This window comes from Umbelopsis ramanniana, assembly GCF_025399195.1.
Source record: "Umbelopsis ramanniana AG unplaced genomic scaffold K450scaffold_59, whole genome shotgun sequence".
Classification (NCBI taxonomy): domain Eukaryota; kingdom Fungi; phylum Mucoromycota; class Umbelopsidomycetes; order Umbelopsidales; family Umbelopsidaceae; genus Umbelopsis; species Umbelopsis ramanniana.
Window position 1 is genome coordinate 87,709 of NW_026252145.1, and position 18,080 is coordinate 105,788.

The 18,080-nt window shown below is 43.9% G+C and overlaps 6 protein-coding genes across 6 annotated transcripts; 5 read left to right on the plus strand and 1 right to left on the minus strand.

Moving 5' to 3' along the window:
- Positions 1-617: 617 nt before the first annotated feature.
- K450DRAFT_255432 (uncharacterized protein) lies at positions 618-2,675 on the plus strand. Its single transcript, XM_051591344.1, has 6 exons — positions 618-934; positions 999-1,349; positions 1,449-1,770; positions 1,846-1,947; positions 2,015-2,406; positions 2,477-2,675. Exons 1-6 carry the CDS (start codon positions 836-838, stop codon positions 2,627-2,629), a joined length of 1,419 nt encoding a protein of 472 aa, XP_051441759.1. The 5' UTR covers positions 618-835; the 3' UTR covers positions 2,630-2,675.
- A 1,005-nt stretch (positions 2,676-3,680) lies between these two features.
- Positions 3,681-7,947, plus strand: K450DRAFT_255436 (uncharacterized protein). The gene is made up of 3 exons (XM_051591345.1): positions 3,681-3,856; positions 3,923-4,135; positions 4,235-7,947. The coding sequence occupies exons 1-3, from the start codon at positions 3,745-3,747 to the stop codon at positions 7,804-7,806; spliced, it is 3,897 nt and encodes a 1,298-aa protein (XP_051441760.1). The 5' UTR covers positions 3,681-3,744; the 3' UTR covers positions 7,807-7,947.
- Positions 7,818-9,972, minus strand: K450DRAFT_255440 (uncharacterized protein). Its single transcript, XM_051591346.1, has 11 exons — positions 9,835-9,972; positions 9,696-9,754; positions 9,432-9,627; positions 9,244-9,364; positions 9,071-9,179; positions 8,815-9,013; positions 8,687-8,748; positions 8,539-8,614; positions 8,385-8,462; positions 8,111-8,284; positions 7,818-8,047 (listed from the first exon to the last, which is right to left on the minus strand). Exons 1-11 carry the CDS (start codon positions 9,863-9,865, stop codon positions 7,830-7,832), a joined length of 1,323 nt encoding a protein of 440 aa, XP_051441761.1. The 5' UTR covers positions 9,866-9,972; the 3' UTR covers positions 7,818-7,829.
- Positions 9,973-10,373: 401 nt separating this feature from the next.
- Positions 10,374-13,351, plus strand: K450DRAFT_255445 (uncharacterized protein). The gene is made up of 12 exons (XM_051591347.1): positions 10,374-10,496; positions 10,564-10,644; positions 10,707-10,818; positions 10,887-11,101; positions 11,170-11,274; positions 11,336-11,552; positions 11,620-11,855; positions 11,928-12,018; positions 12,086-12,160; positions 12,233-12,399; positions 12,461-12,950; positions 13,016-13,351. The coding sequence occupies exons 1-12, from the start codon at positions 10,407-10,409 to the stop codon at positions 13,231-13,233; spliced, it is 2,097 nt and encodes a 698-aa protein (XP_051441762.1). The 5' UTR covers positions 10,374-10,406; the 3' UTR covers positions 13,234-13,351.
- Positions 13,352-13,911: 560 nt separating this feature from the next.
- On the plus strand, positions 13,912-16,225 carry K450DRAFT_255456 (uncharacterized protein). Its single transcript, XM_051591348.1, has 3 exons — positions 13,912-14,558; positions 14,653-15,584; positions 15,649-16,225. Exons 1-3 carry the CDS (start codon positions 14,011-14,013, stop codon positions 15,972-15,974), a joined length of 1,806 nt encoding a protein of 601 aa, XP_051441763.1. The 5' UTR covers positions 13,912-14,010; the 3' UTR covers positions 15,975-16,225.
- A 77-nt stretch (positions 16,226-16,302) lies between these two features.
- On the plus strand, positions 16,303-17,810 carry K450DRAFT_255460 (uncharacterized protein). Its single transcript, XM_051591349.1, has 3 exons — positions 16,303-17,194; positions 17,273-17,479; positions 17,543-17,810. Exons 1-3 carry the CDS (start codon positions 16,341-16,343, stop codon positions 17,718-17,720), a joined length of 1,239 nt encoding a protein of 412 aa, XP_051441764.1. The 5' UTR covers positions 16,303-16,340; the 3' UTR covers positions 17,721-17,810.
- Positions 17,811-18,080: the final 270 nt, after the last annotated feature.

The window sequence follows — 18,080 nt, forward strand, 5'->3', positions numbered from 1 at the left end:
ACTGCAACAAACACGTTCCAAAATATTGCCCAGCATTACCTAAAGCTTTCAAACCCCAAAGTATGATCCCACCCTTAACCCATGTCTTGTTCAGGTTTGCCCTATTGACACTGCTATATCATTTGCTTTCTCAATTCAGATGCGTATATACCAATGACCAAACCATCATGTCCTCCTCTGCGACAAGTTCATGGCACGAAACAAACACAGTTTACCGTTAACATGGATGACATTGATAATCTGATGGTTTCGCTCAACATGAATTCAGGGATTCCTCGCGTTTAAATTTAGGCAACCCCTTGACTGTTCCTACCTCCAAAGACTAAACAATCCAAGTAATTTAGCCATTTATATCCAACCTCATTAATTCCTTTCCTACTTATTCTCTGAGCTACTTCTGAGAATTTTTATTCTACTGCGTTTCCATTCATCTTCGGCTTGCATTTTGATGTACTGCACTCATTTACGGCGAAATATCTCTCTAGCCACGCAACATCCTTTTACGCTTCATGCAACATACCACGGTAACAATGTTTAGTGAAAAAATTCATAAATTGAAACCGAAGGTTATCCGTTAGGAGCCACGATATAGTACAAGGAATTTTCTCAGAGTATGTGGTGGTGGATTTACTGTTCGTTACAATTGAAGGGATGTGGAGAATTTGAATTTATACATATTTCGCTGCCCTTCATATCACAGCGAAAGACGAGGTGTCCATCACTTTTCCAATCGTTCGCAAATGAGACGTTGGTAGTGGTAAAATATTTAGCCGACATAAATGGATTTGACGTTTGGGAAAACTTTACACCCGCCACCAAAGCAATCTGAAGACCCATGACGGACGACGAATACAGAGTAGAACAAGAGAAATGGGTATCAAATTGCACTGGTGGGTCGCTCACTGAGATTAACCAAGTATCTGCTTCACTAGCGGTAAGAGTTCGGTCTTGCATTCAGAGATTGCCCGAGATGTGATTTAAGTGAATTGTCTTTACAGTGTTCGTACCTGTTTTGGGTATGTCTTCAACGAAGAGTAAACGTTGAAAGCCATCTGGCACAATTCATGGTCCTTATTCTACCCATTCTCGCGTGTCAAACTGTGCTAGCTGACTATGTACTGTTCGTCAACCTTTCGTTATTGACAGCAAGTTCGGCGCTGTACCTATCACCTAGTACCCGCGTCACCGCGACGAAACCTCAAAATAACCACGAAGAAAAGAAGCATAAAAACTTTTTGTCAGTGTATAGAGCAACCATGATGGTAATGACATGCATTGCTATTCTCGCCGTAGATTTCCCCATTTTTCCTCGTCGATTCGCCAAGGTTGAGACCTTTGGGACCTCTATGGTAAGCATCATGATCCAGCCACCCACTGCTGGAGTGGCGAACTCCATCCTGCAAGTGCATCGATTCATTTAGTAATTATGATTCACTCATACGTGATAGATGGATCTGGGAGTTGGCGCATTTGTTTTTTCATCTGGAGTAGTTTCGGGACGCACATATGCCAACACTGCAGGCAATGCATCTAAAACTGCCTTGATTCCAAACTTCATTCGTTCACTAAGGGCATCATTCCCATTGCTTGCGCTTGGATTCATCAGGCTGGCGGCGACAAAGGGAGTCAATTACCAAGAGCATAATTCAGAATATGGACTGCATTGGAACTTTTTCTTTACCCTCGGATTTTTACCACCATTCACAGCTCTTGCCGCGTCTCTGAGCAACCATATACCATTTTCTGTGCTTGGACTCTCCACTGCTATCGGTACGGCTTTTAGTTGAATTTTGGCTACTTCATGATTTTTGCTGAATTGTTGCTAAGTCTTCTTGAATTGAGTAGTATATCAAGTAGCCCTCGCTCGAGGATTACAAGAATGGGCATTGTTCGCGCCGCGCGTTGACCTAATTAGTGCGAACAAAGAGGGCATTTGCAGTTTCTTTGGTAATTTGCTTGTTTATTTTGCCTAGTGCTCTAACGAAATTTTCAGCTTCTAACCCAAGTTCTTTAGGCTACTTTTCCATATTTCTATTTGGCCTCGACGCTGGTAAGCTCATCTTCAGCTCGGCACTACAAAATACTCGCATCATGCGTGTTCTTAAACATCAAGGAAAATCGCGACAATCTGGCTATGGAAACTTGGCTCGAGTGCTTGGATTTTGGTCTGTGGTGTACTATGCCTTATTTACCTTATCTATGGTGGTTATTGACGGCGAAAATGGCGATCAAGTGTCGCGACGAATTGCTAACCTTCCTTATGTCTTGTGGGTTGTGACCTTCAACTTTGGCTTCATCTTAATATTTACCATGGTGGATATTGGTTTTTCGCAAAGCAGCTCAATTGCAACAGTTCCAAAGTTGTTTGAATCTATCAATATCAATGGCCTTGTGGTGTTTTTAGTGGTAAATACCTTTTTTTGTTTTCGCGTTTTAGTCACGAAGCTTGCTCAAACTTATCCTTTTCCGTCATTAGGCCAACCTTTTGACTGGACTGGTAAATATGTCCATGAGAACTCTTTACGCCAGCACAGCTGTTTCATTCATCGTGTGCGCTATGTATATGTTTATAGTAACCAAGTTTGCTTGGATATTGTGGTATCAATTCAACATTAGAATAAAGTTGTGAAAAAAACGAGCAGTCCTCTGAGACTGTCTTTTTCCCAAGTTTCCTGTCACTGTTGTGCTGTTGGTTACTTTTGGCCCTTTTTATCCGCGAGCAATGGAAGGTTAGCATTGAATTTCTGCATCGTGTTTAAAATTGAACATTCACAGAAGGTGGAGGGAAGAAACGTCTGCAGTCTACGCCTTTCGACAACAATGGCAACCGCATGTATACCAGCGACCATACCGTCAAGCAGCAGCAAACGATATATCAGGCACTGTCAGCGTTCGGACGCACCGACAAAGACAAGTCCCAGCCATCCAAAAGAAGTTTATGTGACTAGTAGCAAGCGCGTACTATTGATGCCGTGGCATAACATGTGTACTAACTCTGTCACAAATAGGATCAACTCTTCCAAGGGACACGCCAATAACGAATCAGCCACATGTGGTAAACGGAGCGACTACCGTAGAAGCCCCTCCGCACTTTTTGAATCAAATCTTAAACACCACAGTGGTAGAAGAAAAGATAGCACACGAGATTGATGTTGAATCAGAGGATGCAGAAACTCCAACGTTTGCATCTTTACATGGGCAATTTGCAGATATGAATGTTGTTCAACCGGACTCCACGCAACCTCGCGTTCCGTCACCACACTACACGCAGCCTAGCATATCCTCACTTATAAATCATTCAGAGGACGAAGAAGATGTAGACCCAGAAGATGAGGATGCAGACGTGGATGGAGATTCAACTGGAAATGCGGAACCATTGGTATGACGTTTGAAGTATTCTTTCTTGGGTTTGGTTTGAAACTAACAGTTCAAAAGGATCAATGGCGTTCTGACCAAGATGAAGACTTGGAAGCAAGTGATGAAGACCAGGATGATGAGGAAGACCAATACGTGTACGACGATGACTGGGCATCTGATGAATCGTCACCCGAGCCTGAGGACGATGGAGATGACAGTGATTATATGGAAGGCTCACGAAAAAAGAAGAAAGGTCCTGCCAAACCGCGTAAAATTGCAACCTCTAAAAAAAGATCCCGTGCTCATACTCCAGGTAAGACATACGTACTCATGGTGCACTTACCACCGAATCATTCGTAATCATACCCTCTATCTATAGATGACTTGATGGATGACGTTATGTCCGCGGAAAGCTCAAGTAGCGAGGAAGGTAGCGATGCCGAGTGGAACACATCTACCAAAAAGAAGAAGAAGACAAAGAGACGACATCATAAGAAAGGTATGTCTGGAATGGGAACGTCCTCATGTTTGGCCATAGATTGTACTTATAAATGTGAAAATGTAGCCAAAAGTGAAGAAGTGTCTACGCCGGTGGAAGCAATCCGATTTTCAACACGTCAAAAAACCGAAACGGTCTACAACGAGGATGAATATGACATTTATGGTTTGGAGCCAGAGGACGAAGAAGCTGTTAAACCAGTTGACCAACCATTGGTCGAAGAAGATGAAGGCGATGTTATAGAGGCTGTTCTAGATCACAGACGATGTCACGGAGCAGGTAAAAATTCGTTCTTTTATGACCTGTCGCTGATGGTATTCCCACCACGCATTTCCCTTTACTTCGTTTTCTGAACTACCCATCATCTTCAATATTTAGAGACGGGCATCACTGACATTCCGGAGAAGAACCTTGAGTTTTTGGTAAAATGGAAAGGATATGCTCACATTCACAATACGTGGAGTACCTTTGAATACTTGAGGGATTTCAAGGGTATTAGGAGACTCGAAAACTATATCCGAAACAGCGTCCTCGAAGATAGAGCGTTTCGGAGGAACCCACAAACTACCATGGAGGACATTGAGCTACGCGATATCAATTTAGAGCGTCATAGGCTAGAAATTGCAGCTTGGAAACAGGTGGATCGTATCATCGCCATGAGAGGAACACCACCGGAAAGCGAGTACTTTTGTAAATGGAAGGGTTTGCATTATGATGAATGCACTTGGGAGTCTTACGAGCTGGTATCTTCTGACTTTCAGGCTGAAATGGATGCTTTCTTGGATCGCGAACAAAGCCAACAGATCCCATCAAAATCAGCAGCTTTTGTCAAAAATAGACCTGCCTTTGCTGTCCTTCGTGACCAACCTGCATTTGTAAAAGGAGGAGAACTTCGTGACTATCAGCTCCATGGTGTCAGTTGGCTCTATTGGCTCTGGTGTACCAACAGCAATGGAATTATTGCAGACGAGATGGGCTTGGGTAAAACCATCCAAACCATTACCTTTCTCAACCTCTTGTATCACAAGCATAATGTCTATGGCCCGTTTTTGCTGGTTGTGCCTCTATCAACCACCGACAATTGGATGAATGAGCTTGCGCAATGGTCTCCAGAACTCAATGCTATATGCTACCTTGGTAATCAAAAAGCTCGTCAGACTATTCGCGACCACGAATGGTTTCAACCAAACTCCAGAAAGCTTAAAATCAATGTTGTGGTCACGACGTATGAGATCGCTCTTAAAGATCGTAACGAACTTGGCCAGGTTCGTTGGCAATACTTGGCTGTCGACGAAGCCCATCGATTGAAGAATGCAGACTCTCAACTTTACGAAGCTCTACTGGAGTTCAATACGACAAATCGACTCCTCATCACGGGTACACCCTTGCAAAACAGTGTGAAGGAACTTTTGGCCCTGGTGCGATTCTTGAACCCAGCGATGATAGCTTCCGAGCTGGAAATTGACCTGAGCAAACCTGACGAAGATCAAGAAGCTAAGATCAAGATGCTTCATGAAAAGCTGAACAAGATTATGCTTCGAAGACTGAAAAAGGATGTAGAAAGGTCGTTGCCGAACAAGACCGAGCGTATTTTGCGAGTGGAGATGAGCCCAATGCAGACTCACTACTACAAGAACATCTTGACCAAAAATTACGCTGCTCTTTCGGGGTCTGGTGAAAAGAAACAATGGCTCAATATTGCCATGGAACTTCGAAAGGCTAGCAATCACCCTTACTTGTTCCCAGAGGCAGAACGCAGAACAGATGATAGAGAGGAACAGTTAAGAGGTATCATTGGCAACAGTGGTAAAATGGTATTACTGGATAAGCTTTTGGCAAAGCTGAAGCAAGACGGTCATCGCGTGCTCATTTTTTCACAGCTGGTGATGATCCTTGATATTCTATCCGATTATATGGCAATGCGTAGTCACCCACATCAAAGATTGGATGGAAGCATGAACCAAACCGACCGAAACAAGGCCATTGAGCATTTCAACGCTCCGGATAGCCCTGATTTTGCGTTCTTATTGTCGACGCGCGCTGGTGGTATGGGTATCAACCTGACTTCGGCTGATACTGTCATCATCTTTGACTCAGACTGGAACCCACAAAATGATCTACAAGCTATGTCGCGAGCTCATCGCATTGGACAAACAAAATCTGTCAATGTGTATCGATTCATTTCCAAGGGAACGATGGAGGAAGATCTTATTGAGAGGGCCAAACGTAAAATGGTTCTAGAGTATTGCATTATCAAACAGATGGATACATCGGGCATGTCTCAGCTTGATGCCAACAATTTGCTAAATACTCCTGCCGGCAAAAGCCGAGAAGTACCATTTGACAAGTCTGAACTGTCTGCTATCCTCAAGTTTGGTGCACAGAATATGTTCCAAGCTTCTGACAAGCCACCACCAAAGTTGGACGACATGGACTTGGACGACATCCTTGCTAGAGCCGAGCATACTGAGACTTTGGAAAGTGGAGGTGGACAAACACTTGGTGACCAAGAATTCCTTGCCCAGTTCCAAGTATCTGATTTTGGAAGCACGGAAGAACAGTTGAGTTGGGACGATATTATTCCAGAAGCTGAACGGAAGGCGGCACAAGAAGAAGAGCGCATCAAGGCGGAAATGGCCCTGTTTGATAGAGCAGCGAGAAAGCGAATGCGACGCTATGCTGAGCACGATGATGTTGAGGGTGATAAGAAGAAGGCCGCGCCAGCAACACAACGCAAGCGCCGCAAAGCTACACAGGACCCAACTGGTCTCAGCAGGAAACATCTATCGGCTATTGTGAATGCTGTCAAGCGGTTTGGCGACATCTCGGATAAGCTTGAGCGGATCATGGAAGAATGTGACCTTGATGCCATCGATCCAAAGTTGGTACTTGAAATGTCTCAGGATCTCATCTCCAGTTGCAGTGCCATACCACCTTCTAAAGGCACAACCGGTTCAGCTTCGCAGGGCCTAATCGATTGGAGAGATATCAAACAGATCAATGCTTCTACTATCAATGAACGTGTCGAGCAATTTGAACTGTTGGATAGACGTCTGGGTCAGCTCCCCAAACCAGAAAAGTTCCGTTTCTCGGCTGCAGTCAAGGCTGTTCGAGGATGGGGTTGTGTTTGGGGGCAAAAGGATGATGCCATGCTTTTGGTCGGCATTTATTTGCATGGATTTGGCAATTGGAATGCCATCTCTCAAGACACAACGCTAGGTCTCGCAAAAAAGTTTGCCTTAGGACAGCAGAACGACGATGACGCCTTCACAGATACCAAAAAGAAAGGAAAAACAGCTGCAGACTCCAACCCCAAACCGGCGCAGCTTGTTCGAAGAGTAGATTATCTGCTCAAAGTCTTGGCCGAAGAAGACGCAAGTACTAAGAAGCGCTCTGGACGAAAAGCAGCAGCATCCCCTGCCAAAACCAGTAAAAAGGCTACCAAGGCCAAACCCACCCGCCCCAAACGTCAACTAGCCACAAGTACCGAAGTTTCTGAGGATGATGCGTATGAAGAGGAGTCGGATCAGAGCTCAGGAGATGGCGGTTATGATGAAGATGCATGCATACGAGCACTAGAAGCAGTTGAGAAGCAACTTATCAGCCTTCGAGACGACGGAGGCGCTGCTCATGGTCGCAAAAAGGCTGCTGTGATAAGGGATCGCGTCTCTTTAATCGGTGCTCACATTGACGAAGTAGTGGACACAAAGCCGAGACGGGCTCGAGAAGGATGGCGACAACAGTTATGGACTCATGTTAAAAAATTCTGGCCCTCTCGCAGAGTGTCACATCGTGATATAATGGAAGTCTATGAACGTGTAAAGGCAGAAGGAAGCCGATTATCGGATGATGATTACAAGGAAGAAAAGACTAAAAAACGTGCGCCTGGCGGCGGCCCAGGAAGCCGAGCCGCACCAGGCAAGAAGAAGGTTGCTAGAACTCGTAAATAACATGTATCAATATGCAAACAATTCTATAAACTGGGTTCAATATTTGCTTTCGCCTTCTTCTTTTTCTTGTTCTTCTTTTTAGACTTTTTGCTGCTAGGTGCCTCTGCTGCATCACCTTCTATTTTTCGCTTCTGTTCATTGGTAGCATCAGTTGTGGCTTCTTTTCGCAAAAAGCAAGCAACAAAGAACCCATTGGTATAATCTTCAGATGGGTTGGTTCGTATAACGGATTCAGCGATATCTGGGTATGAAGGGTTAGCATGTAATGGACGGTGTCACACATGTTTTTATCGAATGGACCTACCTTTGTCGTCATTGCACTCTTCTACCAAACCACGTCGTTTCCAGGTTGGAATAGCTTCACTTCTGGGTCCAAGGACAAAATCATCAGTGGAAGCGAGGATCGTTTTCACAACGTGTTCGTTTTCTTGAGGATGTATAGAGCAAGTTGAGTATACGACCTTTTTAGCCTTTGGGACTACAAGTGTAATTGGAGTTTTCGAGTGCCCATATTATTAGTTTCATGTCGCCTGTACACCTCTACCACTATAGAATGGAAAGTGGCCGATTTTACTTACATTTCATAGCATGTTGAATGACGGCAATTTGAAACTCTGCCAAACTGTCTAGGCGCTCAGTTCCGTTTGCTTCTTGCTCTAGAGAGAGATAAATGCGTTTAGTCATTGACTCTTGTTTAAAGATATGATTCACAGTTGCGAGCTCTATACATACCATCATCAACAAGATGATCCAATCTGCTAATGATACCAGATCCTGAGCATGATGGATCCAACAGCAGATATTCGACCTTGAGAATAATTTAGCACAACTTGTTAAACCGTGAAGCTCCTCAAGTTTAACGAAAGCGCTGTTTTCTTACCTCTGCATACTTTGGATCATTGGGATCAACTTCAAGGAACGATCCGTGCAAAGGAGTAATATCTAAATGTAGTCCCAGGTCAATAAAACCTTCATCGCGAACATAGTGATCCGATTTTATCCACTTACTCTTGCAGCCAGCTTTGTTTGTGAGCCGTTTCAACAAATCAAGTCGTCTCATATCTAAATCGAAAGCAAAGATTTTTCCAGTGTTGCGCACCAATGCTGACAAGTGTGATGTTTTGTTTCCTGGCGCAGCACATGCATCAATAATGTGGGATCCTTTTGCCGGGTTGCAGACATGAGCCGGAAAGCAGGAAGCTTTGTCCTATGTAATTTGATCAATTTCGGCCGCTGTTTCATTCCTTTTTTAACGAAATCATACCTGTAAAATGAGCTCGCCAGATATGTACATGGGATGATCGTGAAGATCGGAATTGGGCGGAAGAACAAGCAAATCGTTCAAATGGATGTCTCGTCGAACCGTCAATTTACTATGATAATATGGGTTAGTTCCAATGTATGCTACCTCTACCGTATCATTCCGCCAATCTTAACCTTAACGAAGAGAGATCGTCGCGAGGCTCTTCCAAAGTGTACCCCTCTTTGATGAATGCCTGTATGGCTTTGTCGACCGTGGTCTTGTGCTCATTAACTCGGACATAACGCGGTATCAAAACTGGACCAGATCCCATTTCATTAAAAACCTATCTTCCGCATTTGCCTTTTCTTGATTGACCACCTACCTGCGTCTTTGACTTTTTGGCTCACTAAATCATCGTCGCTTTTGGCCCCCATCTTAATTTTGTATTTCACCAATTCAGCCTTCAGCCTAGCCTTATGTCGCATGACAGCTTGCTTCAATGGCCCATCAGAAGACTGTATTCCTCTTTTTGTAAACAGAAGATCGTGGATCAATAGTAAAGCCATTGTTCTAGGCAGCTGGTATATCGATTTATCATGTCAGTACGAGAGGTTCCATATTTCAATTACCATAGGCACCACCAAACCTTTTTCTCGATGGTCAATATTTTGCTGGTATCTATAATGTTGTTCAAAGCTTCTTTGTCTACAATATGACATGAATGTCAAAGGTTAGCATACCGCCATTACCGTTTGCGCACACTAACGGAATCAAAGAGACCATACATTTCAAAGTTTCACAGACAATAGCGTACATCTTCTTTTTGTCTTTTATTTTGTTATCTCCAAGAGTGAGGCCCTTTATGGTGCCCTTCTGTTGAGCCAGTCGATCGAGGATCGACGCTGCCTGCTGGTAAAAGTTCATTGCAGAAGAAGAAGTGCCAAAAAAAAAAAAATCGAATTGCCTGTCACAAGCAGTGCCTCTCCTCTGTTACTGAAATTCGCCAGAGGACTTTTACTTCGTGAACAAATCCCAGAATATCAGGCAATGCGATGATGATACTTTTGTCTTCTATGTACACTATGATGAGCAGGTATTAAGTTAACGCATCTCCATATTATTCTATGATCTCTTGTCCAGACGGAAATATGGCCATAGGGGAGTGATCGGACGAGCAAGATTCAGCATTCTCATTCAAAGCTATAATATCTCTTTTTCTATTTGAGATGGTATGGACGAATCTGATATCTGTTTCCTCGTTTATGTCGTAACAAAAATACTTGCAAATGCACCACAGTCCAAAATCCAGCACTTTCAGCGATCAGTTGAAACACCGCTTCTCTATGGACTCTTCAGCATGAGTGCATCTCACTTAGGAAAAACGCCTCTGGATATAGCTAAGCTGCGAGATGCTGTAAGAAAACGACTCCCAGAGCTATTGGACACGGTATGTGCATTATCTTATTCCAGCATTATCCGAATCGAAACAGCCTAACCTCGTGCATTGACCGCAGGTACGAGGAAAGAAGGGACTTATCCTTGATCCACAATTAACCGGACCACTCAGTCTTATTGCCGAGATTTCAATATTGAAGGTGAATTTACGCTGTATACGAATTTGTTGGATAGGGAGGTTTACCAAGGAATATCTGTTTAGGACCATGGCGTGGAAAAGATATATCACTTAGATGACAATATTTTGGACACGGACTGCAAGAACTTGATATACATATGCAGACCGAAACTCAAGTATATGAAATATATTGCCGGTAAGGATGGTGTCTTTTTTTTCTGTTTACATCAGGGCTAATGGAGCACTCACACTATTATGAAATAGCTCAAATTCGCAAAGACCGCCAGGATACATCTAAAAGAATAGAGTATTCCTTGTTCTTTGTCTCACAACGGACAATGTTGTGTGAGCGTGTTTTGGAAGAAGAAGGAGTGCTTGGCGATATCACTCTCGGTGAATTTGCCATGGAGTGGATACCATTCGAAGATGACCTCATATCTATGGAACTTGATAACAGTACTTGGAAAGAATTGAACCTGGTATGTGGAACCGGAAGGAAGCGACGTACATCATTGAATACTAATAGCTTCTGTCTATATCAATCAAGGATGGTGATACCACTGCTATTCATCAGGCGGCTAAATCACTCATGAAATTACAACAAATATACGGCTTGTTTCCACGAATAATAGGAAAGGGAGATTCTGCAAAGGTATGCAGACAGATCTTGATGCACGCGTTATCGTCCCTATTTAACCACGCACGTTACCTAGGCTCTGGCAGATATGCTCATTAGGATGCGCCGTGAACAAGCTGTCGTAGAAGAAGTGTCTTCTTCCACCTCACGCCAAAACCCTTCTCTATTGAATTCACTTTCCACTCATATTGATCAACTAGTCATCATCGATCGCAACGTAGATTTATACACCCCGCTTTGCACGCAACTAACCTATGAAGGTCTAATTGATGAAATATTCCGTATAAAGCATTGTAAGTGGGATGGTAAAAAGGGACCAGTATCACACATCCGGCTTCTAATTTTATTTGCTTTTCATAGCCTTTGTTGAACTGGATCCTTCCCTTGTTGGCACAGCACCTGCTCCTGGACAATCAGTGAGTGCGCAGCCAGCGGCTACCCCAGCTGGAGCAAGTGCTGCGGTTGCTGCTGGGAAGAAGAAGAATTATGCACTCAACTCTGGTGATAAGCTGTTTTCTCAGCTTTGCGATTTGAACTTTGCTGTTGTTGGAGGACTCTTGAATAAGATTGCGAAGCGCATTAATGAAAACTATGAGGTATTGTTTCCTGTTGTTCTGAGGTGGCTCTAGATGTTCTCCCTTCGCCAACTTTCTATTTCATTTTATCAGGAGAGACACCAGGCCAAGACTATGGCCCAAATTCGTACATTTGTTGGTAAACTTCCTGATCTGCAACAAGAACACCAGTCTTTAAGAACTCGCAAGTACCTTGGTTGAATAATGATCCCTTGTGAAATGCAATAGTACTGACCCACACACTGTGATAGACACTGGAATTGCTGAAGAAATCATGTCCCAAACCATCACCGACGAATTTAATCGGATGCTGGAAACTCAGCAAAGTAAGTAGTGATCTCATGTGACAACACCCTAGCCTAACCTTCTCATTTTTCTTACGCACCCTCCGTTAATAGATTTGGTGGCTGGCGTGGACTCCAACAGCGAAGTGGATTACATTGAGGAACTAATCGATAAGCAAGAACCCATCGTCAAAGTGTTGCGTGTGCTATGTCTCATGTCGCTTGTGCAAGGAGGTCTAAAAGCCAAAGTACTAGAGCACTTTAAGCGAGAAATCATTCAGGTAAGTCATCTATCGCCCACCATGGTGTTTTAACGGGCAATTAACATATAGTATTATACAGACATACGGCTATGAACACATTCAGACGCTGTATGATTTGGAACGTCTAGGACTATTCAATGTGCGTACATCAAGCAACGCTTCAAGAGCAGCTTATGCCAATGTCAGAAGAACCCTTCGATTGATCGTCAATGAGGTGGACGAACACAATCCTGCCGACATATCATATGTGTACTCTGGCTATGCACCACTTAGTGTCCGACTTGTGCAGTGTGCGGTACAAAAGATAAGCGCCGGTCATGCAGGCGGCAGCGTACCCGGAATAGGCTTGTTGGTCAATGTCGTTGGAGGAGGCAGCTCAGGCACTATTGGGTCCAACCAAACCGCTTCTCAAAATGGCGGCCAGGACAAAACCGACAAAACCACTGTAACTGGGTGGAAAGGGTATGAAGAGATTCTCAAACTGCTCCCCGGAGCGGCTGTGGATGAAGTTCAAACGGTTGAAGCCAAGAATGAGAGGGAAGCAAAAGCCACTGCAGCCCGTGCCAAACGTAAGTATGACCAATGAAACAATTTTTTTTGTCGGAGACCATGTCCTCATCACAGTGGTTTGCAGGATCACTGGGTTCTCATCACAAAAAGACAACTATTGTCTTCTTCCTCGGTGGATGCACTTTCACAGAAGTTTCAGCCATTCGGTTCTTAGCTCAACAAGATGAAGGAGTTCGTGATTACCTTGTGGCCACCACTCAAATGATCAACGGCAGTACTCTGCTGGAATCGGTCATCCAGTCTACACCATTCGATCGGGGAGAATCGGTAGAGCAAGTCTAAAAACTAATGTGATACCCACCTTTTTGTTTTAAAAAAATAATATAATCATTGGCGGGCGGCGCTTGAGGCCACTTGACTTGAAATGGAGCATGTTAATCGGCTCAAGTATGGAATATAATAGTATTAGTAAAAAAAAAAAAAAGATCCACCATTATGCAAGTGGGACTCCGGCCTTTGAAGGTCAGCAACAGGCCCTGGACTTTTTACACCATAATACAAAGGCTCGTAAAAAAAGATGTTCTTCTCATGCCAAAAGATCTATGCTTTCAAAGAAGCAAGTCATTCGACAGTTGCCAAAGCAAACCTAGATCTTCAGGGCATCACTTCCGCAAAGAGTAAAAACAATCTGATAAAGGACTTGTTCTCCGCCGGTATGGCTATCCTAGTGAGTTCTGAGAATTCGAAGCCGTAGCAAGACATGGCCTAAGAGTGATATTACAAGTGTTACCCTTTTAGCCAATTTTTTTATAGCGAGCGGTTTATATGGTCTTGGCAATGTCGGCAATCGAACACATTGGACGACAAGTTTTGGTCGTAGGGTCAAAAGCTGTATACGCGTGCTGGTTCTTGTTTTTTACAGAATATGAGTCGGGAGTTGAACGACCAGGACCCGACACTAAAAAGATCTGATAACTCATCGGAGCCAAGCGGTGGCAACTATGCAGTTGGATCTAGTTGTCATGCAATCCTATTGGAAAATGGGCTCTGATTTTAATTTAAAGAGCCAACTTCTTGAAAAAAAATTTTGCTCTTTCCTTTACCCATTGCCTTCCAACCATGGCAGAAGATTTAATATCGAATTTTCGGGCCACAAGCAACTTCCACCAAGCAGGCTATACCTATGCTCTAATCATGTGGGGTCTGTTCCTGGTTTACTGCATCCTATATCAGGTTGGGAGATGTCGCACCTACTGGTCAAGGTACAAAGCTCTCAAGACTGGTCTTCCACAGCCATACCACCCAGGATTTGTGGCAAGAGCTCTTCATAAACTTGAATACACTATCCGTTTACCCGTCGTTGGAGACTACATGGCAGTCAAGCACCTTTCAATTCTTTCATTCATATTAGTTTTAAATACTATAACCATTTTATTTGCTCCATTCACTTTTGGTGATGATGGATATATGCTACCCGCCGTTAGTCAGATGGATCGTAGAGCTGCATATGTAGCTTGTGTTAATTTTTCGCTCGTCATCATTTTCGGCTCTCGTAATACCATTATCACCAAAATGTCTGGTATCAGCTTTGAGCAGTTGATACCTTACCATCGCTGGTTGGCCAAGCTTGGATTTGCAGAGATGATCACACATATTGTCTGGAGAATGTAAGTTTAAGAGCTCCAAGATATAGCCTCACTGCCAGCAACTTGAAAAAAAAAATTCCTCACTCACCCACTGTTCTCCTTTCGACTCGAATAGCATGGTGGAAGCTCAGAGAAGCGGCACCGCAAAGGCAGCTCTATTTGCGGATATCGAACAAGGAACTGGAACCATTGCAACCTTAGGCTACCTTATACTGTATGTTACTAGCTTGGGTTACATACGACGCAACTACTTTGAAGTGTTTTACTATTCCCACATTGTCGGGATTATTGTGTCCGTAGCAGCAAGTATGTGGCACGAAGTCGGCATCATGCTATACTTTGTTCCCCCCCTTGCTCTTTGGCTAGGTGACCGAGCCATTCGTTCTTATAACTCTTGGTATCAAGCCACCAGCGTGCTTGAAATCGACGGCTCCACCGATACGATCACTCGTGTGGTATTCGAAAAGGACCACGCAAAATCGTCTTACCGACCCGGTCAATACGTATTTGTTGCCTTCTCAGGTGGCGTCAATGGCTATGGACGATTCAAACGTTTGTTTACATGGGCTAACTGGCATCCAATGACCATTTCGGAAATTCATCATAACTCTCGTCATCGCAAGCAAGAAATCGTAGAAGTTCAAGACAATTTAGACTACTCTGTGGAAGAAAAAAAAGATATGAGTGTCTCATCCAGCTCATCTTCCACTGCCGTGCAGTACGAAGATGTTGGCTATCGACAGGTCCCTACACCGCAAAGCGATCATTCTTTGGTTGGATCTTTGCATATCAAGACACTCGGCAACTATACTACACGACTTCGTGATATCGCAAACAAGGGTAGTCATTCCATCAAGTTGCGTGTAGATGGACCCTTTGGATCACCTTTGGATTTTGCAGATCAACCTGTATTTGTCGCTATTAGCACAGGTGTTGGTGTCACACCATCAATGGCCTTCATCAAGGACCTTGTGGAGCGACGATCTCAGGGTCTAGCAACGGTAGAGACCAACACTATTTACTTTATCTGGAGTGTGGCCAGTGAAGGTACAATCTCGTCTTTGTGGGAATAATTACTCTACACCCCGCTAACGCTATTTTTTTTTCCCAGAGCATACAAGAGCGTTTTTGCCACTGCTGGCCGAATGTGCACAAATGGCTGAAAACTCTGTCCAAAGTCTCTCATTTTTTGTCGAAATCAACATTACAAGAGAACAACAGCCTGGCCAGCTTGACATGCTTCGAAGGCTTAGCACACAACACAAGTGGCAATTGGTGTACCAGCGCATCAACCCTCAAGATATTATACAGCGCATCTCTACCTCGCATCCTCATGTTTGCATGCATACTTGTGGTAGTCTAGAATTTATGACCGCAGTCAAAAACGCTGGTGTCAAACAAGGCTGGTCCGTCCACGATGAAGCGTTCGAATTTTAAGAAAAGGCACAAAAGTTGGGTCCTGTTCCTTCACAAAATAACTATTTAGGGTTTGTTTGAAATGCCGACGTTCCCAGGTTTTCCCGCCCAGGCACGTTTTTTTTTTCATGTCATCGACGTGCAGCACCATTGCTTGAAGCAATGAAATCAAATAAACTTCTTTCCACCACTCTTGACAAGTCCTTTATACGCCTCTTAAGCTTCTTGACTGTAAATCATGCCAGTCTGGCTTTTTTACTGATGCGGACGTAGAGACACATTTGGGACCAAGAAATTTTTTTTTTTCTTTTCCCGGCCAAAAAAAAAAAAAAAAAAATAGTCTGGGGCTGAACCCTTTTATCCTCTATACTCATTTCTTACCATCGTATGGCGCCCATTGTGTTGAAAATCAAGGGCAATAAGTCGTTCTCTCCGTTTTCAAACTTGGACTCACTTGAAGAACTTTCAAAAACTTGGCGAGTATGCACCAAAGTCAAAGATTCGCTCGAAAATGGGTCAAGACTAGAGAATTTGTCATGGCGACTATGGTTTCAGCATCATCTACTTGTAGATGGAGCCAAAGGAAAATCTCAGTTCAAAAAGCTATCGTCTATGGCTACTCGTAAATTAGAAAGCGAAAAAGGACAATCGCTCAGTCAGATGGCGAAGGCAAAGAAGCCCGTCAAGAAAGAATCCAAGCAGCCGGATGAACCACAACCACCTCAGGCAGCCGCCATTTCTCCACAGCAATTCACACTGGAGCAGTTGGAGCTAGAACCCCAAAGTTTGAACTCGAGTACCAACAACTTTGTGTTGCACCAATTCACGTCGGACCAAGCAGAAGATCAAACTATCGAGCTGCAAGACATCTTTCAACCCTATGGCGACATTCAGGCACTTCTAAGCTCTGAGGCTGGTCCAGTCGTTGAATTTCCCTATGATCAATGGGCAACGTTTACACCCATGTCAAATACCTCGCCTGCTATCTCATTCACCAATGAAAATCCCTACAGTATAAGCAATGCAATGATGTACCTAGACCAAAGTGGAACCACCAATATGAACAGCATCACCATCTCACATCCAAACAGTCCAGCGTTGTCGCCACAAGGATTGTCACCCACTGAGCAGGATCAACTGCAGTCAGCTCTCTACGTGTGCGATTCGATGCCACCTCCTCCACCTAGCACATTGCACAGCAAACTGTTACAATCGTTCAGCAAACAGCAAGAAGCGTCAGGGTAAAGTAGACAGGTCATGCATTGGTATTATGTTGTTCAGTTCACTAACGTAACTCCCAAAAATTTCAACCAATACAGAACCAGCTCTGCCCCCACATCCATGCCAAATTCCCCGATTGGTTCGCCACGTGTGGAGCACAGAGTATTAGGTGCGTCACCGAGTTGGGACACTGGTGCAAAGAGTGCTGTACAAAAATCAGTGTGTTCAAATTGTGGGGCAACCTCCACACCACTATGGCGACGATCGGCCAACGACGAGCTTCTGTGCAATGCATGCGGCCTATAGTAAGTTTTATTGGGTTAACTGCCGTCCTAAAGATCCATAGGGCTTATTTCCTTGTTTCATAGTCTCAAGCTGCATAACGCTCCTCGCCCAAAATCAATGAAGACAAGTTCGGTTCGCAAAGACGTCAAAACCGATGATAATGCTGTTCAACTCTACTGCACAAACTGTGGTACGACAACAACTCCACTTTGGCGTAGAGATGAAAACGGCGCCCCACTTTGTAATGCTTGTGGTCTATAGTAAGTGTTCCTGCGAGTTTGGCTCACACATCGGCCTTATTATTAACCACTGCTCCTCCTAGCCTCAAATTACATCACGAAAAACGACCTTTATCCATGAAAACGGATACCATTAAAAAACGACAGAGATATGAAAGTGGACCTGCTGGTACGCGTAAGGTAGTAAAACGCTCACAAAACGATGACGATGATATGGATGAGATCGACGACAGTGCAGTGCCTTCGCTTGATATTCCAATCAAACAAGAGTACAGCCAGTCATCATCACACGATTACAGCTCGTCGTCATCCCCGCAAGACTTTAATACATCTCCTCAAGAGTTTATTCCATCACCACAGCAATTCATTCCATCGCCACGAG

What these genes read in the sequence shown, in the direction of transcription:
- K450DRAFT_255432 (XM_051591344.1), top strand. Translation starts at nt 836, where the DNA reads ATGACGGACGACGAATACAGAGTAGAACAAGAGAAATGGGTATCAAAT. An exon ending in AGACCTTTGGGACCTCTATG is followed by an intron (nt 1,350 to 1,448) that starts GTAAGCATCATG and finishes CATACGTGATAG; the next exon opens with ATGGATCTGGGAGTTGGCGC. An exon ending in GGGCATTTGCAGTTTCTTTG is followed by an intron (nt 1,948 to 2,014) that starts GTAATTTGCTTG and finishes CAAGTTCTTTAG; the next exon opens with GCTACTTTTCCATATTTCTA.
- K450DRAFT_255436 (XM_051591345.1), top strand. Translation starts at nt 3,745, where the DNA reads ATGGATGACGTTATGTCCGCGGAAAGCTCAAGTAGCGAGGAAGGTAGC. An exon ending in GAGACGACATCATAAGAAAG is followed by an intron (nt 3,857 to 3,922) that starts GTATGTCTGGAA and finishes GTGAAAATGTAG; the next exon opens with CCAAAAGTGAAGAAGTGTCT. An exon ending in CAGACGATGTCACGGAGCAG is followed by an intron (nt 4,136 to 4,234) that starts GTAAAAATTCGT and finishes TTCAATATTTAG; the next exon opens with AGACGGGCATCACTGACATT.
- K450DRAFT_255440 (XM_051591346.1), bottom strand. Translation starts at nt 9,865, where the DNA reads ATGTACGCTATTGTCTGTGAAACTTTGAAAT. An exon ending in AAACAAAGCTGGCTGCAAGA is followed by an intron (nt 8,749 to 8,814) that starts GTAAGTGGATAA and finishes GACTACATTTAG; the next exon opens with ATATTACTCCTTTGCACGGA. An exon ending in AGAGTGCAATGACGACAAAG is followed by an intron (nt 8,048 to 8,110) that starts GTAGGTCCATTC and finishes CTTCATACCCAG; the next exon opens with ATATCGCTGAATCCGTTATA.
- K450DRAFT_255445 (XM_051591347.1), top strand. Translation starts at nt 10,407, where the DNA reads ATGAGTGCATCTCACTTAGGAAAAACGCCTCTGGATATAGCTAAGCTG. An exon ending in CCGAGATTTCAATATTGAAG is followed by an intron (nt 10,645 to 10,706) that starts GTGAATTTACGC and finishes ATATCTGTTTAG; the next exon opens with GACCATGGCGTGGAAAAGAT. An exon ending in GCATTAATGAAAACTATGAG is followed by an intron (nt 11,856 to 11,927) that starts GTATTGTTTCCT and finishes TCATTTTATCAG; the next exon opens with GAGAGACACCAGGCCAAGAC.
- K450DRAFT_255456 (XM_051591348.1), top strand. Translation starts at nt 14,011, where the DNA reads ATGGCAGAAGATTTAATATCGAATTTTCGGGCCACAAGCAACTTCCAC. An exon ending in ACACATATTGTCTGGAGAAT is followed by an intron (nt 14,559 to 14,652) that starts GTAAGTTTAAGA and finishes CGACTCGAATAG; the next exon opens with CATGGTGGAAGCTCAGAGAA. An exon ending in CTGGAGTGTGGCCAGTGAAG is followed by an intron (nt 15,585 to 15,648) that starts GTACAATCTCGT and finishes TTTTTTTCCCAG; the next exon opens with AGCATACAAGAGCGTTTTTG.
- K450DRAFT_255460 (XM_051591349.1), top strand. Translation starts at nt 16,341, where the DNA reads ATGGCGCCCATTGTGTTGAAAATCAAGGGCAATAAGTCGTTCTCTCCG. An exon ending in AAACAGCAAGAAGCGTCAGG is followed by an intron (nt 17,195 to 17,272) that starts GTAAAGTAGACA and finishes CAACCAATACAG; the next exon opens with AACCAGCTCTGCCCCCACAT. An exon ending in TGCAATGCATGCGGCCTATA is followed by an intron (nt 17,480 to 17,542) that starts GTAAGTTTTATT and finishes CTTGTTTCATAG; the next exon opens with TCTCAAGCTGCATAACGCTC.